Source organism: Clytia hemisphaerica, unplaced genomic scaffold (assembly GCF_902728285.1).
Source record: "Clytia hemisphaerica strain Z4C2 unplaced genomic scaffold, Clytia hemisphaerica genome assembly, whole genome shotgun sequence".
NCBI lineage: Eukaryota > Metazoa > Cnidaria > Hydrozoa > Leptothecata > Clytiidae > Clytia > Clytia hemisphaerica.
The window spans coordinates 312,320-339,035 of NW_027104025.1; the positions used below are offsets into that span (position 1 = coordinate 312,320).

The window sequence follows — 26,716 nt, forward strand, 5'->3', positions numbered from 1 at the left end:
AGAGAAAATGAAGAAAAATTTTGTGAAAAGTTGTTAAGTACATCAAGTAAATATACTGCGATATTTGCCCGGGACAACAAAAAAGTCCTCTTTATAGCTCTGTTATTACAATAATTTTTAAGAACTGTTATATTCTGTTGTATTTTTCTTCAGCTATTATAAAATTTGTCCTTTGCTTCTTTTCTTTGCCAAAAACAAGTCCTCATTACTCCATTGAAAGATAATTGTTTTTTTGAAATCAGTGAAGTAAATATGATTATAAAGTGTTTAAGAAAATTCAAAAAAATTCGAGCGAAATATCGAGAAATAAAGAACTAACTTACAATTATTATACGGTGTTTTATCTTAAAGCAATGCTGGGGGGGGGCATTCAAGGTAAACGACCTATCATACGTGCGGGCGGCCCTTAAGAGTATACTTTCCAAGCTTCCCAAAGTGCACTGTAAGGGTCGAAATCAGCAAAGATGAGAAAAATTGCGCTGAAAGGGTGTAAAATTTCGAGAATCTGACCATATTTTGCGTGAAAAAGGTCAAAAATTTGCAAGAAAATGCACTCTAAGGGTAGATTTTTCGCTCAAATTTTGTTTACTCTGCACTGTTAGGGTCTGATTTTAAAGGCCTAATCTTGGGCTGCACGTATCACAGGAAAAAATTTGTGAATATGGGTAACCCTATGGAGTTTTATTGGGGTCCGCTCGAGAAAAGCAATTTCATTTTCAATAATAGGGTGATTGAACATTCCTAGGTAATTTTTTTTCCTGTGATATATTCACATCGTGTTTCTGTAAATTCATATGAAAATTTGGGGTTCAAGAAATACGAATTCCCTATAGGGACCCGTTGCAGCTTCCCTAGTTAGGGATTTGACTAGGGAAATGTATCGTAATCCCGATCTGAAAATCGACAATCCCTAGGCTAGGAAATCGATAATTTTTTCCTAAAAGATTAAACAAAAAACAAACTAAATGAGCATTGTGAACAATCAAAACAACGAACCCTCGAATCGACCGGTATCTTGGAGAAATTTTACGGTTTTACTTAATATATCATGATTTAGGTTGTTACTAAAATTCGAATCCCCAAAGAGTACTTAAAGTATACTTAAAGTCTTCTTGGGTTTAATGGTAGCAAGCATATGTCAAGTTGAAGAAGGCTGTCAAATATTACATGTCTATCAGCGGAGAAATCAGAGCAATGCATCAGAAAATGCTGTGTAGTTTCGATAGAGTTATTTTGACAGTTGCAAAAAGGATCAACTGTGTCTCCAAAATTGTGTTTGAATTTATGTTCCCGAAGATGACTGAAGTCGACCCTTAAACGATTAAGTAGAAGCACACCTCCATTGTCATCACGTCTGAAAACCGAATTGGCATGGAGCCAGGAGGATCTTGAAATTGATCTTACAGAAGATGGTGGCATTTAGGGTGCAAGGAGGGGAGTATGCTATCCATGACCAAATGATCTGCTGATGAAAAGATTAGTTCGATGCAAGAAGATGGGTTATTAGGTTAATGAGTAGGACCATCAATGATTTGTTTCAGGCCATGTTGGGTTGCTAAATATTGAATATCTCTGCCTGCAGAATTAGTGACGTCACCATCCCACCAGTCAGAATTCTTAAAATTGAAATCCCCAAGAAAATTCGAAGCAGAAGGAGTGCAGTTGTTAATGTTTATCATGGTTGTCTCCCATTTATGACAGAAAACCACAAACTCGTCAGAATTCTGACTTCTGAACGGTTACATATACAATGAAAAAAAAATGGTCTACGCCGGTTTTCATCTCGGAAACTAAGCATTCGTTTAAATTAGTAAAGTTAGGTTTTGGCTGGAGACCTAAAGTGGTCTCGATGGTAAACACAGACTCCACTTCTCTTGGAATCAGACAATTAGGAACATTTGGCGAGTTCCTGTACGCGGCCGCAATCAAAAAAATTATAACCACACCCATAAAAAATTACGTTTGCGTCTTTTTTTACCGTTTTTTTGCCTAGAAGATATAGCAAACATAGTAAGTATAAGCAGACTATGCCTTTAATTGGCTGTAAAAACATTCTGCGCCGATAGAAATTGCTCTAACTTTCAACAATGATAGACCACACCTATTTAAAAAATATTAACCAGCGCATTTTTTATCTTTCTACTTCTTTTTCCATGAAGCTCTCAAAGTCAAATAGAATTAAGCACATAAGATATTCTTATAATTGTGAAATGTCGTTCGCGCTTTCGCTACGGTGGAGTTAGACGATCCTATCGTCTACACAAGATCACTAAAAAAGGGAATAGTTTAGGAGAGACGTGATAAATTCCGGTGGAGTAAGCAGTGGCGGAGATGTTTCCAAAACTCTACCGCCACTTTTTTCCCGTAAACCGCCCTGACGCCCTAACTCTTTCCCGCGTTTACCGACTTTTAAACGGACGATAGCATCGTCTACGGTGGAGTGCATGACGTAACTCGCGCGGCAACAAACTTCCCTTCTGTTGGCTGATCATATTGGGCGATTTGGCGTTTCCACCCTCAAAGCAGTGGGCGCCTTCATCATTCCATAACTTTATCCACTATTTTAAATGAGTTAACAATAGATCCAAAAGGGCGCCCTTATCAAGAAAGATCATTTGCTTTGGTCTCCGGCTTTGGGAAGTAGTAATGTTTTCGATTGTTTTCGATGGAAAATGGTAAAAAACTTAAGTTTATAAGTGTCATTTAGTTTTTGCTGACTGATAGAATGGCAGAATCCTGGATGGTTTCCCTAACTGTCAGAGGGGTGGTCGCATCTTTCGATCGTATAGTGATCGTCGTCACTTATTTCAGAATTTAAAAAGATTTCTTCTAAACACACGATATCAAATTTATGAATACTGAGAAATGCAGAAAGTTGTTTTATTTTGATGAATTTATCAACCCAAACACTATTCAGATTCCAGTGACAAACACTCAGTGTGGTTTCCTTCCCCGGCCTAGGGTTTACTTCAATATCTCCCATTAAAAGGCAGAAAATTATAAAAGATGCAAGATTTAGTAGGCTATAGAGTTTTAGCGAAGAACCTAGGTTGCCACGGAACTTCAAACTTAAAATATCGACAAACAACCATGTTCAACAACCATCAAACAACCTGACATGATATTCCTCGCAATGCTCTTAGTGCAAAAAATGAAATCAAAAATGTAATGACACAAAAATAAATTAATGAAAAAAACTGTAATAAAAAAGCAAACGCCATTAATAAAAGATTTCAATACACTCGTCATGACATGAACTTGTCATGAGTATAATGACATTAAGTAGAGAGGGGTTCAAGGGGTACTGAATACCGAAATACCGGCAATTTTTTCCCGATATACCGGAATACCGGACACAATTAACTCCAAATACCGTCACCGAAAATTTTCACATTTCATTTCGAGCCTATTCCGTGAGGAAAGATATTTCAACTGCAAGAATTGTTGATGAAATAAGGAGTAAGGGTTACCCTGTTGAAAACTTTTTCAACTATTATTAGCTCAGTATATCAGACGAACGATCTAATTTCCAAGTACAAATAGCATTGAAGAAGTGAAGTTTAATTAAATATTTCCCTATTATAGGGGAATATTTGTTAAAACGGCTTTTTTCCGTTTCCTCAATGGTTTCTTCCATTTTCGATGTTAATTTTTTCTTTATTCGTGCTGCACATTATGACTAGGCACTCCAGTCACGTGACTAAAAACCGTCGCAAAGATTTAGCGGGGAAGCGTTTTTTTTATAAAGACGGGGTTTTGGGTTTTTCTTCAAAAATAATAGTATACATTTTTCTATCAAAATATGGCAGGGATTTTTACCAGCTTTTCATAAAACAAATAATTGTGTGTAAAGCTCAGAGGACTGTCTGAGTTTCTCTCGTGTATGCTGAATTTATTGTTTTTCCCAGTAAAATTCTACAGAGCTTTGAAAATCATTTTTTAATCAATTTTTCAATATAGCACACCTTAAGTATTATAGAGCAAAAACTTTCCAAAAACTATAAACACTTTATATCCAGTGTATACACCTTTTTCGACCGTAGCCGCCAATTGCAACGCGGGCATTTTTTACAACCCTAAACTCGATCCAATCCTTTTTTTACATATTTTTCTATTGTCTTCAGGCGCGAAAAAAAGACTGGGACGGTTTTAGGGTGGTAAAAATGCCCGCGCGGCAATTAGTGGCTACGGTCGAAAAGGTGTATTAGCATAGAACTATCATCAGATAGAATAAATACAAGCTTTTTTCGTCAAAATGAAGCGTGTCTGTAAGGGGTCCCTTAGCTGCAATGGGAATTCTATTATACCCGTGTAATAATAATTTCATTTCTTTGTTATTATCGTATATTAATTACATATTTTCACATGCTTTATCAGATTCTTTTGAATTCTCGAAAATTATGAACATAATTTGAATATTTTCAAATGGAAATTTAAGGCACATCGGTCCCATCAGTAAAAATACAAATTATGTATTCGAAGTTAGCTACTTTCACCTAAATTAGTCATTCCTTCCATGTAGATTGGAATTCAGATTATAATTTTTGAAGTGAAAATTGATGAAAGCACTGAATTTCAAATCCTAAAATTTCAGATTGTAAGCTGAAATAGATTTGTAAATTTCAAACATTTTTTAAAATGGAATCTTTCTGAACTGAGACAAAATGTAGTGAAAATATACCCTTATAAAGAGATTTTTATCCATGCCTCAGATTTTGAGAAAATGTATTTACGACCAATAATCACTTTTAACAAGAATCTGAATAGACGATGACGCAGCCAAAGTAAGATGTTATTATAATACAATAATGACCGGTTTGTGAGGGCTGTACTGAGAAATATTGCCCGAGGTTAAGTAACGACCGAGCTTGCGAGGTTGTTGCGTTGACCAAGGACAATATTTCACAGTACAGCCCGAAAAAAATCGTTCATTATTGTATTTGTTACCCGTTTCCTTCAGATTCGATTGATTTTTCGCACTTTGTCCAAAAAAAGATAGCGAAAAAAAAGCGAAAAACAAGCGAAAATGGATCAAAAATATAATAGATAGATGCATAGATGTTCATACGTTACCTGTGTACCTTTTACGCTCCCCGTGTACCTTTTTGTACGCTCTCTGTATACCTTTTCATACGTTCCGCCTGTCAGTCCAAACTTAAACTCCTATATCATGATTAGAAACTAGGCTAGTCTTACCTCTTTTATCTTCCCCTTTACAACAATACAATGCAGACAAGTTGACACAACACAATGACAAGTAATCCCTGAGAGAAGTTTATAGATCAAAATCTGCAACAAAAACGAAAGTGGTCTCTTCTACTGCTTGCTTATTGGCGCTCCTTTGCAGCTGTTTATCAAATTTCCACCAATGAGATTGACACATTTCACACGGCCCTTTTTTTTGGCACCCATGGCCTCTCAGTGCCTTGCACGACGGGCGGCTGTAAAATCCCACCCTTCATTTATTTGTTTCAATCCGTGATCCTAAGGCTTAGGTTTTTTCTCATCTTCAATTTACTGAAGAAAGTGGGAATTTGATACGAGAGTTAGATTGTCGACAAAATGCCGTAAAAAATCATTGAATAAATAAAGAGCTTTAAACTGCTTTAAATCTTAAATATTTTCATTTTGAAGAATTGGTGCAAAAAAGTGAAACATGGAAAAGTTTCATTTTTTATTGATTCAATCGAAAAAGGAGATTTGGAAAACTTTCTATGTTTGCTTTTTTGCACAAACCCCTGTAACTATGGGCAAGCTTCCCGTTGCTAAGAAGTTAGCTTGAAATCACAAGTGAAACCACTAAAAATGAAAGTAAAATCGGCCCGCACTCAAAATCCCGTAATCTTGATATAGGAGTTTAAGCATAGACATGGACAGACGCTCCCCTCCCTTGTATCTTTTGTGCGCTCTCTGCTCTGTGGTCCTTTTACGTACGTTTCGTGTGGTCCTTTTTGTACACTACCCATGGTCCTTTTTGAATGCTTTCAGGGTACCTTTTGTACGCTCTCAGTTGGTCCTTTTTGTGTGTACCCCGTGTACCTTATTGTACGTTCCCCGTGTTTTTTATTGTACGTTCCCCGTGTACCTTATTGTACGTTCCCCGTGTACCTTATTGTACGTTCCCCGTGTACCTTATTGTACGTTCCCCATGTAACTTATTGTACGTTCCCCGTATACCTTATTGTACGTTCCCCGTGTACCTTATTGTACGTTCCCCGTGTACCTTATTGTACGTTCGCCGTGTACCTTATTGTACGTTCGCCATTTACCTTATTGTACGTTCCCCGTGCACCTTATTGTACGTTCCCCGTGTACCTTATTGTACGTTCCCAGTGTACCTTATTGTACGTTCCCCGTGTACCTTTATATATGCTCCCCACCCGTGTACCTTTATGTATGCTCCCCGTGTACCTTTTATAGGCTCTCCCTTTTTGTACGTTCCCTGTGGTCGTACGTTCCCGTAAACTTCTTTAATGGCTCAGTATATATACATGGCAAACATGTATAGACAAGCCCTAACCGTCAAGCAGAGTCTCACCCTTTTAAAGTCTTTTTTCTCGGGAGATTTCAGCGAATGACCACACATTTGGCATTGATTACTGTAAAAAGATTATTTCCCATTATGAAATTTTGAATTTTTCCTTCCTTTCACATTCAGGTGCCAGGATTACTGACAATACAATGTAACTTGCTGGCAATGATGTAATGATAATGTTGCACATAATGAGAATATAAAACAAAGATAAACATTCTTGTAACAATTGAACCAACTAAGATTTTATTTCCTTAGTATGACGGTAAAAACCAATATTAGTTAAATACATTTATTTTTATGCTAAAATGATTATCATTTGTAGACTTATATCATCTGTGAACATGTCTATGAAATAAGGACAATTTTTAGCAGGAATATGGTTATATCTTGTTTCGCATTGGATATTGCTTAATATAAAGGCTTTAATAAATCTAAGTTACTAAGTTGGGGCATAGAGGTATAAAGAAAAACAGGAGTCGAATGTGTCGGTAATTGGTCGTTAAAGTCTTTTGATTTCTTTTATAATATGTATCAAAAGAAATTCTAAGCTCGCCCGATGAAATAAGACTTTTTAGTAGAACTCAAGTTTGCTCTGAACATTCTAATTATCAGTATTGAAGATTCTAGCCTTTTAATATACGAAAATTTAGATAAAACTTCGTCCACGAAACAAGTTTATGTTCCAATTTGTTATCCGTTCAATTTTGTTTTGAAAAGATATTTTCTCAAGCCAGAAAATGAAAATTTCTTTGTGGCTCTTGTTACTGTTAAAGTGCAACCATGGTTTGTGCCGATCGAAGAAAATTTTGATTTTGACACTTTCTTGGGGGGGGGGGTTTCAGGGGTCTTAAATACCGTCATACCGACAAGATTTTGGGTCAAATACCGTAATACCGTCGGTGAAGGAAGCCTAATACCGATACCGATATCATATTTATGTTTTTTTTCTCGAAAATAATGAATTTTCAGTTATCAAATCTATTGTGTAGTAACAAATGAGAAATTGTACAAACAAGTTTTGTACTTTATGAGGCCCCCCATTCAACCCTCAATTCAGGTATTCACGCACAAATTTTTGCCAATTCACGTATTCACGCGCGAAAAAAACCATTTTTGCTTTTACATCTTTGGTTAAACGATTGTGACCTTATTGGGCTAAATTTAACCTTTTATGGTCTCTTAACAGATTGACCTATCTTATGGATGGGCTGAGCTTTTACAAGAGACTTCACTATTGGTTATTTGAAGTAATAGAGATGACGCGTCTTGAGAAAAAGTAACAAAATTTTTCTTACAGATTAACGACCAACCAAATCAAACGAGAGCTTGTAAAAACTCCAGCTGTCCATTCTTATACCAAAACATTCGCCAATAAAGTTTTTTGCTAGTTTTGTGACCTTATTCTCGATATCGTCCACTTTTTAAGGCCTCTTTTACAGCTATTTGAGCTTTCATAAAGCAATATTTTAGGTGTGCCGCGCCAAAGTTACTTGCTTGTTACGGGAGGCAAATGCAAAAATAAGCCTTTCCTCCAATAATTTCTTCTTCGCAGACCCATAAGATGTCTTTTATATTGAGAATTAATTCAAAATCGAGGTTTGGGCCAATCATGGTCTGAGAAGCCGTAGACTTCAACACAGGCTTCATAGAGGTGGTGCTGTGGTGCAACTAGAGGACGCGAATTCTAAAGTTTAACCCCCCCCCCCGTATCGGAGGAAAGAAAATAAATATAAAAAATAACGCGAGCGAAGCGAGCGCGAAAATTTTTCGAGAATTTTCGCTCTCCTTTGTTATTGAAAAACGGCCTTAATACGCTATTGTTAGCCAAGTATGCCTTGTTTGGTCATACAATTTTTGATTTTATTTAACACTGATCATTTGTTGGCAAAAATATGGTACGGCGAGCGACGTACCTGCCGTACCCGGTGCGGCGTTCCAAGAGTTTCGCCCAAGAAAAATTAAAATTTAGAATGCCTAGATTGCCTGAAAACGCATCATGTGCATCATGATGTGAATTATTTTTTAATCGTTCGATGCTGCACAAGATGCTTTTAGAACTATGGATGCAGTATTTGCATCACAAAAGTTTGTCATTAAAAAATGCGCCCGCAGAAATTAACAAAATTATTAGTTTCGTTCGTAAAGTTTTGCTTATTTTGAATAACCTCACCATGACAATAACTCAATAGGACATCCTAGATTGTGCGAGCGAAGCGAGCATGAAAATTTTACTGGTTAAAATAGCGGAAGAGACTTATCTTTTTTGAAAATTTTTCTGCATGAAACTCATGAAGAAACTAAAAGGTAAATAGTTTTATACCGAAATACCGTTTTTTATTGATAAAAATATCGAAATACCGACAAAAAAACAGGCAATTTACCGATACCGCTAGAAAATGAAATACCGTAATACCGTCGTTTTTTTCTCGTAATACCGATTTACCGGGGGTAAAAAGGCCCAATACCGTCATACCGTAAAAGTGAAAACCCCCCGCTTTCTTATTTGGCTAAAAGCACTATGTTTTAGAATGGTTTTACTATTGTAACTAAGTACCTCGAAAAGTTCTTTTTATCGATATTTTTTTAGTTCTATTTTTGAGAATTAGGCAGTACCTATCCAATCACCTTACTTTGAGAAAAGGGCGATAGCATAGTTGCTTGACCAAGATTGGGGAGGCAAATAAAAAAAAGGCAACCCGCAAGGGTTTGGGGAAGCATTTTAACAAAATAATGCGAGCGAAGCCAGCGTGAAAAATTTGTGCTAATTTACAGCTCCGCTATTGTGACTAGAAGTGTGTTTTGTGATGTGAGATTAGGGAAGGGGACTTATACTCTAAAAATACATTTGTAAGTGCTTGAGGTAGCACTTTTTTGTAAAAAGTCATTATTTAAAGGATAATGGATGTGCTATAACCACAAAAGTTGCCACTAGAGTAGACTGACTAGAGATGGAGTTGTTCTGACCCCATGTCACCACGCTACTGTTTGGGAGCTAAAGTGGTATATACATACTGTGCCAAAACTGATCGTTTTAGAAAACATTGGTGTAGTTTTCTAAAATTTAAGAATGTTTAGCGCCGCAGGCGATTTTTGGACGTCTCTTCATGCAGAAAACAGTTCGAAAAGATTTTAAAGTTACCAAAATACCGAAGTTTTACGAGTAAATACCGAAATACCGAAGCATTTTTAGGCAATTTACCGTCACCGGCAGCATTTCAAATACCGGAATACCATACCTTTTTTTACCAAAATACCGGACAGAAAAAAGGCTGATACCGTGTCACCGTAAACCTTGAAACTCCCTGTAATGCTTTATTACGTGGGCACAATGACTCGTTGATGAAAATGTTATCTTGTAAGTTCTTTTTCGCTTGAAGAATTTTCGCAACCATTTTCCTGTTAGAAAATTTTACAATAACATCTTTTTTCCTGCCATACCTGTGACAGGCTTGATTATCTCTGTCCACGTTAACATTAATATTAACAACATTAATTTCCCCCAGCAATTCAATATAACTTTCCTTTCCACTAATCTAATCGTCTAGCCCAATAATGTCCAAACATTCTTGTCGACTGTATTGCTCACTTTTCATTGAAGCAATTGAAGTATCCCGGGGAAGGAAACAGGAAAAGAAACAGCATGTTTAAAAAGCGTGTTCAGTGTTCTCTTTCAGTTTTCAAGAATGAGTCCCGCTACTTCGTCTACCATTATGAACGTGTGCGTGTCCTAATGTTACGGTACCGACCGCTGTAAACATTATACAGTTACATCAGCAATTTCTAAACTTTTCACCCTTTCTTGGAGAATACCATAAGCATTTTAGGCTACAGAAGCAACATCTTGCGATTCGTTCAGCTTCTCTTCAAAACTGTCCATTTTCTAAGTTAGAGTTCTTAGCTGTTGTTGGATACCGTGAAAAGCACAGGTCGAAATCATATATCGACGCTGTGCCGACGAATCGAGATTCTATTCAGCGCGCAATCAACGAAGGCAAAAGTAACCATGACGACCATCCAAGATCTTGGATGAAGTCCCGTCGTTGAAAACACAACTAATAAATGTCATCAATGCTTTTTAAAAAGAGTCAGTGATAGAGAATCATAACATAAAGTCTGCCTATTATTTCGATTCAGTTAAAGTGACATTTCCATAATTAATAGTTTAGTAATTACTGTTATACATTTGGGGATCATGTAAAAGATTTCTTTTGAAAGAAACTCACTTCAATTACACTTGGAAGTTTCTGGGGAATTTGTAAATAGTAAACTGCATACTGATATAGTCTGCTAGACATTAATATGGTAATATTTGCTCTTCATCTTTGATTTTTTCTACAGTGATCAGATTGACACATGCGCGATAAAATTTCTATTATTGGTTTTCAGAGGTTAATATATTCTTTGAAAACTTAACCTCTGATACTCAGGGTAGTTGTTGGATGGATTGTTGTTGCAACAAGATCTTTATCACATAGTCTTTGTTCATGCTTTTCAATTCCTGCTCAGTATAAACTTTAACAAATTCAAAATTTCCAAAAGTCATTCAAGAGCACACCCGCACGCGATGAGGTACGAAAAATTTTTAAAAATTATTTTCTTAAAAATCACAGTATTCTAAATCATTTTTTCAACGGTAGATAATATGTTAGGATTGAAACATTGAAAACTTTAGATTAGTGCACACATGCAAATGGAGTTTATAATGGACAAGAACTGTAAATTTGGGGAAGTGAAATTCTCTCTGTTTTTTCACCGAAAACCGGAAGAAAGTAGTTTAATCCAAAATAGTGTGACGAAGGGAAGTTAGGCGATTGGGGTCACCCTATAGTTATTGAGGGGACCTCTCAGATCACTTATCTGTTCCTTCGATCAGGGTATCCCTTATTGGGGATAAGTCTATGGACACGTAGTTAAGGTACGCTAATAGATTTCAATCAACATCAATTCTGTTTCTCCAATTAAGCAATAAATATCAAATAAGCGTAACATAAATAACATCAAATAAATTAGTAACTCTGGCGTGTAATTAACGATTGTCTCTGTTCAAGTCCTTCTCCTTCAAGTTCTCCTTTTCAAGTCCCTGATCTCTTTCCTTTTCTCACTCATAATCTCTCGCCCTATTCAGAGGTCTGAGCTCGAGGGCCTGAGCACCACTCTATTGATGTCTATTCATTTTTCAGTTCATTAACATCGTGTTGGCTCAGTCCCAACCTCCTTTGCATTATTCATTATTGTTTACTATTCATCATCATCAACCTCACAATAGTTTCACCCCTCCCCGGTCAGAAGATAATTCAGGTGAATAAATATATTTTGTCTAATTCAATAAAAATATGTCAAAAAGCAATTCAGTTGATGAAAAGCTATCAAATATCCTTAAAGGTCGGTCTCCACTTTCGCACGAAATGAGCGAAAACTTTTTAACGTTTTTGTAAGCTCATTGGTCGGCCGAAAAATGAAGCAACTCCGTTGGTCGAATTTGACGTAACAGATGAAAATTGTAGAACTTTTTCTTTGTTCGCGCGAAACTCTTTTATGACGTAATCTTTTCTCTAGGCAAAAATAGTTGAGAAAGTTTTTTTACCCATTTCGCACGAAAGTGGAGACCGGCCTTTAGTTACAATTTTTGTGAAATATATTGATTTTCATACGTTCGTAATTATTTTCAATAAGATATTTTACAATTGATTTGATATTATCACGCGAACAGTACAAACGGGGGAAAATTTATAATTTAAATTAGATTTCTTGATTTCATTGAAATGTAAAAATCCAGAAAGTTGAAGACAGAATTGACAAAATAATGTTGATCGGCTGGAAAAAACTAGAATTTGTTCTCCTGTGTTTTCCTTTACTAGTAAGTTACTCCTTTTGTGTGCACATATCATCAGGTAAAGGAAGACTTTCTGAAAGGAATTTGGAAAAAGTAGACGGTGCAAGATCTGCAGTAGAATGTGTGTTGAGATGTCAACAGAAAAAGAAAAACGCTTTTTACGGAGACGATTGCTCGTGCGGATGCTTTGAAGGAGATGGTGGTAATTTGCAGAACGATGACGTCATAAATGGATACAAATATCTCAAGGTAGCCCTTGTCTTTACAATTAAAAAAGTCGTTTTTTCAAACTTCGTCGAGAAGACCACTTCAATTTATTTAGTTAGAAAGCTGAGGAAATGAACTCTCCAATAGTGCCAAAAGTTTTATACGTAGGTCATTTTTTAACCTACAATTAAAGTTTGAAATGTGGTAAAAAAGTTGGAAAAATAATGTCTTTAATATAAGGTTAATGTAAGATCATGAATAAGCACAAGAAGCAGAGTGAGTTCACTTCTTGAAATTCATTACGTAATCATTTATACGCAAACACCCAAAATATATAAGACACCAGTTTTAGAATTTTGAGCAATATTACGTGGAAAACTGTGAAGATTTCCTTTCAAGAAAGACGTTGATACAAATTCATTTCTAGTCAACATTCAATTGACTCGTGGTGGGAACCCAATAAATTTTTCCGTTGTTGTTGTCTTTTTGTAAAACATAACAAAAGAGTGGTAAGTCATAATTTTGATTCTAAGGTGACATACAGGGTTGTTGGAAATACACACAAAAGCACTCTATGCTGTGGTTTCGACATCTTTGACAAATCGTACCTTTATGGCGCTTTATGTATGCAACTTAGGAATATAAAAAGTTAATTTTTTCTTATTTTTTAGTCTCAGAACATTGTGGTTTCACAACAAGGTGGATCTTTTTCTTTAGAAGGTAACTCTTTTTCGTCAACCCCATTCATTAAATTTTTTTATAAGGACAAACTATATAGAAACATTAGGCTTCCCGATTTCTTAGGAAAATGGGCAAAATTACTCATAAAATGGTGAAAATAAGAACGTGCTAAGAACATTTAAAACAAAAAAAGTTAAGAACATCCGAATGCTTCAAAAAATTTGGTTGTTCTCATAAAAACGTGTAATAGGCTTTAACCCTTTCAAGACTGATGACAGATATTTATCCGAAATGGAGTGTTGAGGCGAAGCTTAAAACGCATAGCATGAATTACAGGCCAGGAAAATACCCATCTTCCTTCATTTTTCGACCACAAAGACGCCCAAAACATTTAATCTACAAAAGTTGCAGTGAATTTTTTGCTTAGTTTGAAGAGCTGTGGTATGTAATACTTTAAAAAAATTACTTAATCTTTTTCGAAATCGCCTCATATGAGCAATAAAAATCCACAGTTTTCCAGGTCAATCTCCTCGTCAATAAAAGAGGGAATTCGGTATGAGGACCGGGCTGCATCACTGACCTTTATATATCCCTGGACCAAGCTATATCCGCCATCTTTGATAGGATTTTTTGGAATTGATACCCGAGAAGAAGCCATTGCAATGTTAAAGATTAACGTCTAACGACGCTACATCATCAAAAGTTTTCCAGGAAAAGTAGATCTAGCGCTCTCGATGCATTTTCGAGTAGTGCCGCCATTAGGGTACCACTTTTCAAAAAACTCCGATAAAAGATTTTGCTATGCCAGGATTGAGAAGCTTGGTCCAGGGTATATAAAGGTCAATGGGCTACATTCACCAAAGACTGCTAGCGTATTATTTTTCTTCATTTGTGGTAGAGTTCAACCTTACAAAACATGCTGAAGGAAAAATCGTCAATATTATCCCAGAGACGGTGAACAACTTCATAATGACTTTCAATGTCATGTTCCAAGTATCAGATCATGATATAACACAGCTATTAGCATTTGATGGAGCACGTCCACAAATCACAATGGACCATAATTGGATGAGATTCAAAAATAACCAGGATTCAAAAAAATTTCAACTGCGACCGAACAAAAATTATCATATTAAAGTTCGTAAATATCAATATGCAGGAGCACATGCCTGTAGAATCTGCTTTCTTATTGATAATGTGGTCCATTGGATTGTAGGGGATGGAATTGGAACAGAAACGGACACCAAAGTCCTTCTTGGAGATCCTTTCTACAGGCTGCCCTCTGCATCAGCTGTTGTTAGCAATTTACATTATCAACCGAAACAAGATTATTACGGTGTCGGTAAGTCAATAAATTATTTTCCTATTAGCAGATTCATGTAACAAAGTAACGAATAAACCTCGAGTAAAGCTCTGATTGGCCGAGACTTGCAAAGATCACCTCATACTTTGAAAGAAATATTCTAATGTAAGCAATTTTTAGCAAATCAGAGTTTTACACGTTTTTTCGTGACTTTTTTACATGAATCTGTTAATAGGAAATTTGTGTATTACCTTGGTTATATTTTCTTGATATTCAGAATATGCACCGCTTTTTTACAACAGCTGATTGCTAAGAGAAAGAAACTAGGCAAATTACATACTTTCTTGAAGTCATTGCAAGGGTTTTTATCATATGATCCATGTATAGCAAAAAAAAATCCAAATCATAGACACTATTCGGCAGGATATGGCTAAGACCAACTTTCATTCTTATCTAAAAGCGTGAGGTAAGCCATATTAATTTCAGTCCTCATTTTTACTATTTTATAGGCGCAGAGGTTTATTTACCAAAGCAGAGTGCCGTAGTCGAATATATTGCAAACTGGCCTCCCCCAAACTGGCACGTGTCTTTCCGTCTCACTCTTTTAGAAGATTTCCCGAGTTGGTCAGGTGTTTTATTATTCTCGACGCGTGTAGGGAACGGAGCAGTGGGCAATCGAATCCCAAGTTGTCAGATTGGACCAGGAAACATGGTGGTTATCAAGACACATATTGGAAATGACGGGGATAAAATCCTTTTCGAAAAACATCTACCGAAACAAACTCAAATACACATCACAATCGAACAAAAAATCATTGGAGGGCAGGCATATGTTAAAGGATATATCAACTCTGTTGAACAAGCAAACATGTTGCATTCTAGGTATTCATCAATGCCTGTTCCTGTTGAAGTCTCGTTTCTTGAATCAAATAAACTGCTTGTAGTTAAGGATTTGGAATATAAATGATTTATTTTTTGTTATACACTTTTTTGGTTGCTCAGCCAGATATGGTTAGATTTTCTGAGAAAGAGGAAAAGGAAGATTATGTTTTTCGGGCTTTAAAAAGACGAGGAACACGTTACAAAAGACTAAAGCTACTTATACCACTTCGTTTATGTACTTAAAATATCAAGTATTAAAGTATTAAAGTATTTTTCTTACAATGGGCTTTTCCAGAAAAAAACCGTATACCCCCTGTTGAGGAGGTCCATCCCTCTGTTGTTGTAAATGCTGCAACCCCCTGGAAATCCAAGCAATTTCAGGTTTAAACCCCTCTGAAATTCTGAATTTTAATAGGATTTAAAAAGCTACCCCCACAGAAATCCAGTTATTTTAGGCAGATTTTTGCATCTCCCTATGGAATTCTCCCACATATCAAACCTTACCCCTTTGGAACGGAAATGGACCTCCTCAACAGGGGGTACACGGTTTTTTTCTGGAAAAGCCCAATGGTTGAGGCCAAATCGGCCAAATACACGCGTTTTTAATAAGAATACACTTTATAAGAATGTCCATGATGAAAATGGCCAACAAATTAAATATAGTGCTAAGAATATCATCATCATGGAATTTTCCTATTTAAGCTAAGAATGCCAATTTTGGAGCATTTTTGATTATAAATTGTCAAGGCTTACTTCTTTTACAAAAATGCCATTTCATGCTTGAGACGTATGTACTAAATGTTAAATCTAGTCTGAATTAGGATCCTAACCTAAGAATCCTGTAAGAATAGAATGATTTTCCCAAAAAAGTAAAGAATATCCCTATATCCATCTCCCTATGGAATTCTCCCACATATCAAACCTTACCCCTTTGGAACGGAAATGGACCTCCTCAACAGGGGGTACACGGTTTTTTTCTGGAAAAGCCCAATGGTTGAGGCCAAATACACGCGTTTTTAATAAGAATACACTTTATAAGAATGTCCATGATGAAAATGGACAACAAATTAACCTTTAGACGCGGAGAGACGTACCACGTACGTCATATATACAGGCCGAGAGACGTACCACGTACGTTTTGATACTGGGGTCCTTTCAAAGTTTAATAAAATAAAGACCAGTTTGAATTTTTCTATTCTGTAAAATTTAGCAGACAGGATAGGGGTGACGGTTCATTCATTCAAAATTTTACGGGTCCTGCTTTTATACATCTTGAGATATCGGAACTCAATGTCGGTGTATTTTTCAAATGTCAACAAAACATCGTTTTAGTGGTGGACAGAGGGTGTTTGATGGATTTTTGGACTGAAAAGTCATGTTTATGTCTGGTTTTTTCTTGGTTTCAGCATATAAATATCATTATATGAGATAGAGAACCTTTATTGGCAGTTTCTATGTGGTTTGAAGGGGTTTTAGGGGGTATTTCCTGGCATACATGCCTATCTCTAGCTCCAACAACTCAGGGCTGTTTTGCCTCAGTTTTTTCACTATTCTGGTGTTTTATTGCTTGAATTTACATGATAGAGAGTGTTATGACTATTGTAGTAATTTTACAGGCTTAGGGTAAGTGTAGGGCCAATTTTAGAGCAACGGGACCACTTAATTTACCTGTTTCGGCCAGAGTGTCCATTTTGGTGAAAAAGTGTGCTTCGCCGAAACTTAGATTCTGAGATGAAATGAGCTTCTTCAGCCCTGAAATTTCACACAATGGTGTCTTATAACATAAACTAAAACAAAATAATTTTTCTGGGACCAATCCTTACCTTGTACCCACTTTTTTCATTCAATTTGTCAAAAAAAAGAAAAAAAGTGAAAAAATCGTAAACATGGAATTTTTACTGTTTTGATTTGAGGCTGTGGTGTCAGGTTTAAAAGGGTGATGAGGCGTCTTTTTGGTATTATCTGAAATAATAGATCCTTAGCTTTTCAAAATGGGTTTACTTTTTACTTAAGCTTTAGCGGTTCAGATTTTATGACATTTTCCGCGAAACCTCCATTTTCATGAAAAAAACAGCGGCAGCAGCGCGCGCTGTTTTTAAAAACAGCGGTGTCTAAAGGTTAAATATAGTGCTAAGAATATCATCATCATGGAATTTTCCTATTTAAGCTAAGAATGCCAATTTTGGAGCATTTTTGATTATAAATTGTCAAGGCTTACTTCTTTTACAAAAATGCCATTTCATGCTTGAGACGTATGTACTAAATGTTAAATCTAGTCTGAATTAGGATCCTAACCTAAGAATCCTGTAAGAATGGAATGATTTTCCCAAAAAAGTAAAGAATATCCATGATGAAATGGATTTACACCATATTCTTACAGAAAAAAAAGCGTATAACTGGATTCGGATAGTTGATTTGACTTGCCTCATAGGGCTGACTTAGTCAAATTAAATTAGCTTTTAGATCAGGATATTATTTCTTGACAAAACTGTTTGATAAATTAATTGTATGAAAACGTTTTTAAGTAATTTTTACCCTAAAGCTATGCAACGCTGTAGGTGCGTTACGTGATTGAAATATTTGTGACTCATTCGATAAACACAGTAAAACACGATAAATTATTTGTCAAATTTCTATGCGATCAAGTATTCGATAAAAAATTCGATTAAAAATTAGATCCGATTAATCATTTTCGATGAGTCCATCCGATCGAACTTCCACGCATCTGCAATTTTGATACAAATACTGCTCTGGAACAGAATCAAACGACAAATGAGCAAAATCAGTGGGGACGAAAACCCCGAGTTATTTATCCAAGTTTATATGGAATGTAACTGCCTTATGATCCATTTTTCTTATAACTTAAATTATAATTTAATTAAGAAAAGGGATGTCTAGGCCTCATGATAGAGTGTACTTAGGATGAGTAGCTTTACTGGAGGGGGTTTGTCTGTACACAGACAGAACCAGTATCTACGATTAATTTCAAACTTCCTTCCCGTAGAGGGTCTATTGTCATTGTCTTTTCTTATTTGAGATTCTTCAAACCGACCGCTGTGATGGAGTGTTGGTGAGAAAGGGGAGGCGATGAGAGAAGTGTTGCTATTTATGAATCATACTTTATCGCAGAAGTCTCCGTACGGAAATCGGGAATCTTTTATCAAATAGACAATGCGCACAGAGTGCGCTACGAAGCGATAAACGTGAGGAGGGTGCACCGTAAGTATTACATCGAAATAGTATTATGCTATTGTGGAGACATATTCCGATTCTATTTACCATGGTGCTAACAATAGGAGGATGAGTATTTCAATATCGTGCCGTTTCTACCAAAAATGTAAGTATAAGACAGTGCCGTAGGAAGCATTTTCATATTGGGGGGGGGATGAAGTTTAGTGACACCGTGAGGGCCAACCATGGTTTGGGCCGAGGGGGAAAGTTTTGAAAATTTGAGCTCTAGATTGCTTGAAAATGCACTCAAAACAAAATGCTTTCGAGAAAAAACAACACAAAAATCAAACTTTAACATAAAGATGTGTTTTAAAAAATAGTAAAAATACAGTTTAAAAAATAGTAAAAATACAGTTTATAAAAATAGATGATGAAAATTTACAGGGTTTGTGTTGATGCATCCTTCGAAGTAAACTTAACTTTAATATCTTTATCAGTTAACTGTCCGAAAATGTTTTTTCTTTCGTCTTTGGTATTGATGAAAATATTACCAACGTTAATTAAGTTTAATTCATCAGTTCTGTCTTTGTGCACGTGTAGAGTCATGATTTAGGCGGTTATTACTCATGGTACCTGGATTGCGTTCGTGGCTGGCATAACAAGCTAAAGCTTAACTACTCTCTGATGACTTCTGATAACAGCGTTTTCCTGGCTTGGCTTAAAGATCGAAACTTTTTCAAAACATCGGAGATATTCACCTTTCCACTAGACTCCAAGGAGACTGGAAGAAGTGATGGTTGAGTTTCAAGAAGAGACTTTTTGAAGTAATCCTTGTAAAAGGTTGTGACAAAGGCCAATTCTTCTTGGTACTCCTTTCCATTGGCGGCTTTCAAATCAGCTGTTGCACCTTGGAATAGCGTTGGTAGTCTTCTTGTTCAAACCGAGCCTTGATACCTTCGATGGTGTAATCGTTTGCGTCATAGAATTGCTTACGGTATTTATCTTTTAGTGTTTAAAACTGGTGCTCAATATTTGACTTGACTTTTGAATGAAAGAAATTTGGCTGATTTCGTACTTTTACTCGGTAATTTCCCTTGCATGATGGAGAGCTGTTGCCTGCGCTTCTCTATTAACTCCCAAAACAATTCGGTATCGTTACGATTTTTTTCCAATGCAGTAAAGACATCCTTGCAAGCTTCTTGACCTTCTACTGCTGACAATTTTGGATCTTGAAGTGTTTTACTCAGATTATCAGTTTTTTTAAGAATGGTTTTACCAAGGAGACAACCAAACAGGAAATCGAAAGTGTCCATTTTGGACTGCACACCAATTATTCTCCCTCTCATCTCTGTAACTTTCACATGCTCTAACGACCACTTCCAAAGCTCCTTCATGGTTTTCTACAATGGCCTCTAATGCTTCTCCTCGGACAGTCCACCTAGTTGGACAAAGTTTATGAATACTCTTTGCATCATTTTTTCACGAATTTCATTAAGCTTGGTGTTTCTTTGGGTGACTTTTTAACAAGCTTACAAATTTCAAAGGCAGTACCAAATGTTTCATTAAGTGATGTAACTTGCTTAATGGCATCACCGACTGCGAGATTAAGGGCGTGTCCGTAGCAGTGAGTATAAAGACATTTGTAAATTTAAATTTTAAATCGAGCTGCAACACCTGATTTTGTGCCTGACATGGCTGCTGCACCGTCGTAACATTGTCCCCGTAGCTTATTTATTATCTAAGTTGCAACGGAGAATGATATCTTTCAAAACTGTAAAAATCTTATTTGCATCTGTTGAAGACAAAGGGTGAAGTCCTAGAAATTCTTCGTTTACTTCAAGGTCATCTGTAACCCAACGAATGCATGTTGCTACAATCGTCCACTAAATATTTGAGACAAAGGGGAGTTTCCGGTGTAATTTTGAACACCACAATTGATTTTTAAGCGCCTTGGTAAACTACAGTTGGAAAGTAGAGTTTTAACATGAGACTTAAGACTTAGGAGCTTAGGAACTCAGGATTTAAAAGCTCAAATTTGCTCAAATGAGGCTTGGAATATAGCCTAGAAGCTACCAAACCCCTCTAAAATCGAAATATTCAATGGAAGAAAGTGGAAGTGCTAAAATAGCAATTCTCGCCCGAACTTTAAACTCTGAAAAACGTTAATGTACACGAAAATCTCAATATATTTCGTGGGAGATTGTAGTTGTTCCGAATTAGATACATTACCAGTCTCATCAGCCATGATAGAAATAAATCTGTCTCTTATCAGAGATCTTTGACTTTCTAGAGCCATGGGTTTAAGCACTTCGTTCTGGATTTCTGGGGAAGTATATCTTCGCTGTTTACGGACAAGCCATTCATCAATACGAGGATCTTCCAATGCTCTTAATTTTAATAGTTGATAAAAATTAGAGTTTAATTCAGACTTACTTTCTTCATTCCAGTTACCTCTAAGGGAAAGCGATTGATAGATAGATAAATAGATAGATATGAGCCTCCGAATGCATTTGGGATGGGTCCTACCCACGAAGGAGTTGGAATCACAGCGCTGACAGACACTGCAACTTGACAGACGCAAGCTGCCAAGCCATGGCGTATACCATGACACTTGAACGACACTAGGAGAGCGATGCTCACGCGAAGCCGAACCGTATGAGTGCCACGGTACGTCACAATGTCTGTCTAATCTACTCACACTCTTGTATCAGAGTAATGGTACCCAATTCCCCTCACATGGCATGGGTTGACCCGGGCGAAGGTAAATTCACTTGCCCAGTGAATCGTAGAGACACGGTGGGTATGCGATCTCGGGCCTCCCAGGCGGGAGTCAAGGATGATAACTACTACACCACTACGCCTAAGGGAATCGTATCGTATGTTTTCAAAAAATGTGAGCAAAACTTTTCGGTTTTTAAACTTTTCTTTGTTGTAGGATTGTGACAAAAGTTCTCCAATGTCACCCACAACTTGATTTGGAATGATGATGAACCGATCATGTGATTCTTTGTGGGCTTCGGAATGTTGATGCTTATCAAAGCCACGCCCTTTCTCAAGTGTGTAGCCAAAACGAGTAAACGTATCCTCAGCTTTAGATGTTGTCAAAAGATTTTCGTGAGCAGCTTTCAAACAAGTAAAGCAAAAGACAGCATCCCGTAATGAATTGTAGTGGATCCAGTCATACTTTTTATACCAAGATGAGTTAAAAGATCATTTTATGTCCTTTCCGTTCTTATCTTTTCCGAATATTCGTGAAGGAAACTAATGATGAGATATCTGGGCGCGGTAGCGGTAGATTTTGAGGTTGTGATGACGGTAGATGTTGTGGTTGCGGCTGTTGTCTCAGCGGTGGTGGTGGTTGATGTGGTGTGTGTGTGTGTGTGAATACTGGGTCATTGCTGAACCCCGAAGAGAGTCCTCTTCGCCAGGGCAATCGACTTCTCAGGGCACTTTGTGAGAAGTCCCAGGCCCACCTCAAGTTCTTTTTCATCAAAAATTTCGTGTTTTGCTTCTGATGCATCTGGGCAGCGGAGGAACCAGTGTTCGAGGTTGTGTCTTTCCCCGCTGTCACATTTGGTGCATGTAGGGTCAATGCTCTCATCTATCATATGTTGGTAGCTACGGAAGACCTTGTGTTTTCCGCTTCTCAGTTGTGCCAGTAGGACTTGATCCGCTCTGGATTTAACCTCTTGTTCGCGTTGTTTAGAGAAATGACTGTAGACCTTCTTTAATTGTTGGTGGTTCGTCGGGTGTTTGATTCTGCTTCTTATCATTGTGCAGGCACTTCTGTATGATATTGGTCTGGGGTCTGCCTCTAATTTGGTCGCTTCTTTGGCTGCTTGGTCAGCGAGTTCGTTTCCTGGGACGTCTGAGTGGCCCGGGATCCATTGGATGATCGTTCTTCCTGGTCTGTTGTGTAGTGCTTCTCTTATTGTTGCTGTTTCGACGTTGTAGCTTAATAAGGCTAGGCATAGTGACTGACTGTCCGTGCAGACCATGGTGCTGATTTCTGGGTCGCAGTTTAGGGAGATCCAATTTGCGGTTGTTTGCATTGCGTCCAGCTCTTCTTCGTACGAGCAGGTAAAATCTGATCCTTTGCGTTGGATGACATGGATCGTCTCTGGGTTCTCGGGGTCACCCCTTGTGATTACTGCCGCAGAACCTCCTTTTCTAGTACCTTCGGAGGCAGAGCCGTCCGTGTAGATTGTGATCTCAGCGTCCGCTTCTTTGATCTTGTCTATGGAAGATTTCCTTTTTGTGTGGATATCATCTTCTCTGCTGTTAACTCCTGGGAGGGTAGCAAATATCTCTAGGTTGGCTGCCGTCATCCATGGAGGAGATGGGAAGTAGTTCAGTGGTTGTCTGTTGGATACTTCTGCTGGCAGGTATTGTTGTAGTGTGTGAGATTTTGCTCTCCAGTTAGTTTGTTTTCTGTGATGAGTAGTTGAGCCTTGGGATGCAATACTTCGTGGATGGTTGTGATCAAGTCTTTTTGCTTTTTCGGAAGCTTTAGCGATTAGCCTGTCTCTGGTTGTGTTTTGATTTGGAATTCCGCATTCCAATCGGAGTGCTTCGACTGGAGTCGCCAAGTACTGTCCGGTGATCACTCGAAGTAGTTTGTTCTGTGCTCGATCCAGTCTTTCTAGGTGAGATTTGGCGGTGCTTGGTAGCCACGCAAAAGTTGCATACTCAGCTGTGCTAGAGGCATGTGCAATGAATATTTGGATGAGCTTTTCTTTGTTCCATCCCCATTCAGTGTTCGCCACTGCATTGAGGATTCTTTGCTTTCTTTCCGTTCTTTGTATGATGGTATCGATGTGTGGGCAAAAGTTGAGCAGTCTGTCAAGAATGACCCCCAGTAATCGAGGTGTTTTCTCTTTCTTTATGGGCTGTCCGTCAATTGTGATGGTTGGCATCCATGTAGCCTCTTGTGACCATGTGCTGAAGAAGCTTGCTTCACTTTTCGTTGCGTTTAGACTGATCTTCCATTCTTGGGCCCAGCTGGTGACCACGTCGACAGTTTGTTGCGCTTTCCTCTCTGTTTCTTCTTTTGTCTTTTCGGTTGCGAGTATTGACACATCGTCTGCGAATAGGGCGTTGAGTGTTTCTTGTGGTAAGATTTTGGCCAGTTGGTTTATGTAGAACAAGAAGAGTATAGGAGACAGTACTGATCCTTGTGGGACACCTTGTTTTATCTTGCGACTCTTGCTGGTGGCACCATTGAAGTTGACCTTTGCTTGTCTATCACGGAGAAAGCTGGCAAGCCATCTTACAATTGACATTGGCACTCCATCGTCTATCAGTGTGTGTAGTAATTTCTCCCTCCATACTGTATCATACGCTTTTGAAAAGTCTAGCAGAACCAATGTTGACCTCTGCATAGGTTTTTGATTGAACCCGTCTTGGATTGCTTGTATTATTCTTCCTATCTGGTCGTCGCATCCTCTACCTTTTCGGAATCCTGCTTGTTTGCTGTCCAAGATGTTGTTTGTCTCTGCGTAGAAGTATAGGCGTTCTGCTATCATCCTTTCGAAGCATTTTGAGACGCACGAAGTTAGACTGATGGGGCGGAAGGAGGCAAGCTCGCTTGCGGGTTTGCTAGCTTTTAGAAGTGGTAAGATGGTTGCTATTCTCCAAATATGGGGGCATGCTGCATTACGTAGGCACATATTTAGGATTGTTAGAAGTTCTTGCTGGGCGTTTGGGCCAAGTTCTTTAAGGAATGTCGGTGGTATCTCATCCGGTCCTTGTGTTCCTTTTCTTTTCATTTTTGAAATTGCTTTCTTTAATTCTCCGATGGTGAAGTCTCTTCCGTGTTCCGTGTCAACGGAGGGTGCTTCTAGTCTTTTCTTGAGGTTTCTATTTAGTGATCTCTCATCCTTTGTGAATTTGTGTCGACTAACTTTAGCGTAATGTTGTATAAATAGGTTTGCTTTCTTTTTGTTTGAGGAGATCGTTCGACCGTTGTGTCTCATAGTCTCGTTTGGGGAGTTTGTTTCCGGGCATCCTTTCAGGGAATTTACAATGTTCCACAGTTTGCGATCATCGTTTTCTTGTAAGGTCGATTCTAGCAGGTCCTTCCAGCTTTCCTCTTTTGCTTTTCGTATCTCTTCTTGTGCTTCTTTGCACGCGTTTAGCCACTGTTGTCTTTGGTTTTTAACGTTTCGTCTTAATCTGTTTCGTCTTTGGAGGGCTGCTCTGACTGTAGGGGTCATGTATATCTTTGCAGTTTTTCTTGGCTTGACCTTGCCAACGTGTACTTTGGCTGATTCTACGAGGATTTTGTTAAATCGTAGAATTCGTCTTGTGATGTTAGTTTCGTCTTGTAGGGTGCTGATTGATTCTTCTACTGCTTCTCTGAAGTTCGTCCAATTTACTCCGTTTCTTTTCCATTTAGCAGATTTTCCAAATATTGACTGGTGTATAACCTTTGAGTGGATTGTGATTGTTATGGGAAGGTGGTCTGATTTGCCAAGCTGATTGCCAACTTCCCATTTGCTTTTGTCGTTCCATTTTGTTCCGATGAGAGAAATATCAGGGGTACTTTCCCCTCCTGTGATCTTGTTTATCCTTGTTGGTGTACCGTCATTTAGGACATTTAGATTGTTTTCAAGTGTCCATGTTTCGACTTCTGCTCCTAGGTTGTCGGGAGGTTGAAGAAGGTCCCAGAGTGGCGAGTGGGCGTTGAAGTCCCCAGTGATTATTGCGTTGTCAGGGGTGGGTATGTTGTCTGGTCGAAAGACGATTGCTTGGCCAGTGTTGTTTGTCGGAGGAGTGTAGACATTTGCTATAGTCATCCAGTTTCTTCTTGTTAGGCGAACTCGGATTGTTGTGACTTCTGTTGCATTGAGGGATGATTCACCTGCAGTTTCGAAAATCACAGTATATTTCACGTAAGTGATGAGTCCACCACCAGATATACCTCCTCTTCTGTCTGCGCGTTTTGTGGGTTTGTAACCTGGGATCTTCGGCGTTGGCATGTGTGGTCGAAGTTTCGTTTCTTGTATGTTACAGACGTCAATGTTATCTTCTTTTAGTCTTGTTGATAGTTCGAACATCTTTGTATTCAAACCGTCTGCGTTCCATTGCATGATGCGTATTGCCTCTTTACTGTCGCCCACAACGGTCTCTGAGATTTTGGTGCCTGCCTCTTCCTCTTTATTGTAGTCTCTTTCCTGTCTCTCCAGACAATTGGTGCATGTCCAGGTTGGCGTGGCAGACTTCATTATGTTGTCTACTGTGTCACGTGTTAGTTTTGAGCACTTTGTCTGTTTGTGGAAGTGATTGTTACAACAGTTGCATTTGAGAGTAGGCTTCGTTCTGATGATTCCCTTGCACGCGCTACAGGATAGTTTTTCTGTAGTTGGAGGTGGGTTCGTGAGTGCATGGTTGTCTGTTTGAGTCTGTTGGGTGACCTGTGCTGGATTGTGTGTGTGTTGGTTGCAGAACCATGTTTTGTTGGTTTGGTATCTTCCTATCTTGCTACAGTTCCTCCAGTTGTGGCATACTTTTGAGCATGAAGGTGACTGGCAGTTGAGAGGGGTTGATCTTTTCTTGATCTTCTTTCCGCATTCTTCGCAGGATCTGTCCTCTAGCTGCGGTGGTTGTAGTTGACTGGAAATTGTGTTCTCTGTCGACGTGCATTCTGAGTGCAATTGGCATTTCCAATTTGGTTGTGTGTTTCCCCATCTGCTTCTTTTGCTGCAGGCTTTGCCTTTGTGGCATAGCGCGTTGCAGTTCTCGACAGAACATGTGAGGGATGAGCTGATGTGGTCTCTTCTAATTGTTTTGTTGCAGGTATCGCAGGATGGTCCTGGGTTGCTTTCAATATCTCCTGCACGTAGAAGGAGGAGCCTCGAGCCTGCATGGTTGTAGGGTGTTGATTGTCGGAGCTGATTTGAGGGTGTAGTGTCCTACTCCACTACACCCTTCTGCAAAAACACGTTGCTTGATGAAATTGATCTTGAGGGAGGGCGGTGAGCGCCGTAGGTGCTTCGATCCGTCGATCCGTCGATCCCAGTGATTTGGCAAGAATTCGTCCCAATGTTTCCATCGGTAGACAAGGTCTCCATCGCTGAGGATTCTTGCATTGACCTTGACCTTG

General features: G+C 38.2%; 1 protein-coding gene across 1 annotated transcript; it reads left to right on the top strand.

The window, feature by feature from the left end:
• Nucleotides 1–12,254: 12,254 nt before the first annotated feature.
• On the top strand, nt 12,255–15,700 carry LOC136811606 (uncharacterized). The gene is made up of 4 exons (XM_067068233.1): nt 12,255–12,617; nt 13,247–13,295; nt 14,155–14,598; nt 15,069–15,700. Exons 1-4 carry the CDS (start codon nt 12,339–12,341, stop codon nt 15,524–15,526), a joined length of 1,230 nt encoding a protein of 409 aa, XP_066924334.1. The 5' UTR covers nt 12,255–12,338; the 3' UTR covers nt 15,527–15,700.
• The last annotated feature ends 11,016 nt before the right edge of the window (nt 15,701–26,716 follow it).

Bases quoted from the DNA above. Each gene is read 5' to 3' on its own strand.
- LOC136811606 (XM_067068233.1), top strand. From the start codon at position 12,339: ATGTTGATCGGCTGGAAAAAACTAGAATTTGTTCTCCTGTGTTTTCCT. The intron at 12,618-13,246 runs GTAGCCCTTGTC...CTTATTTTTTAG, and splicing joins ATGGATACAAATATCTCAAG to TCTCAGAACATTGTGGTTTC. The intron at 13,296-14,154 runs GTAACTCTTTTT...CATTTGTGGTAG, and splicing joins TGGATCTTTTTCTTTAGAAG to AGTTCAACCTTACAAAACAT.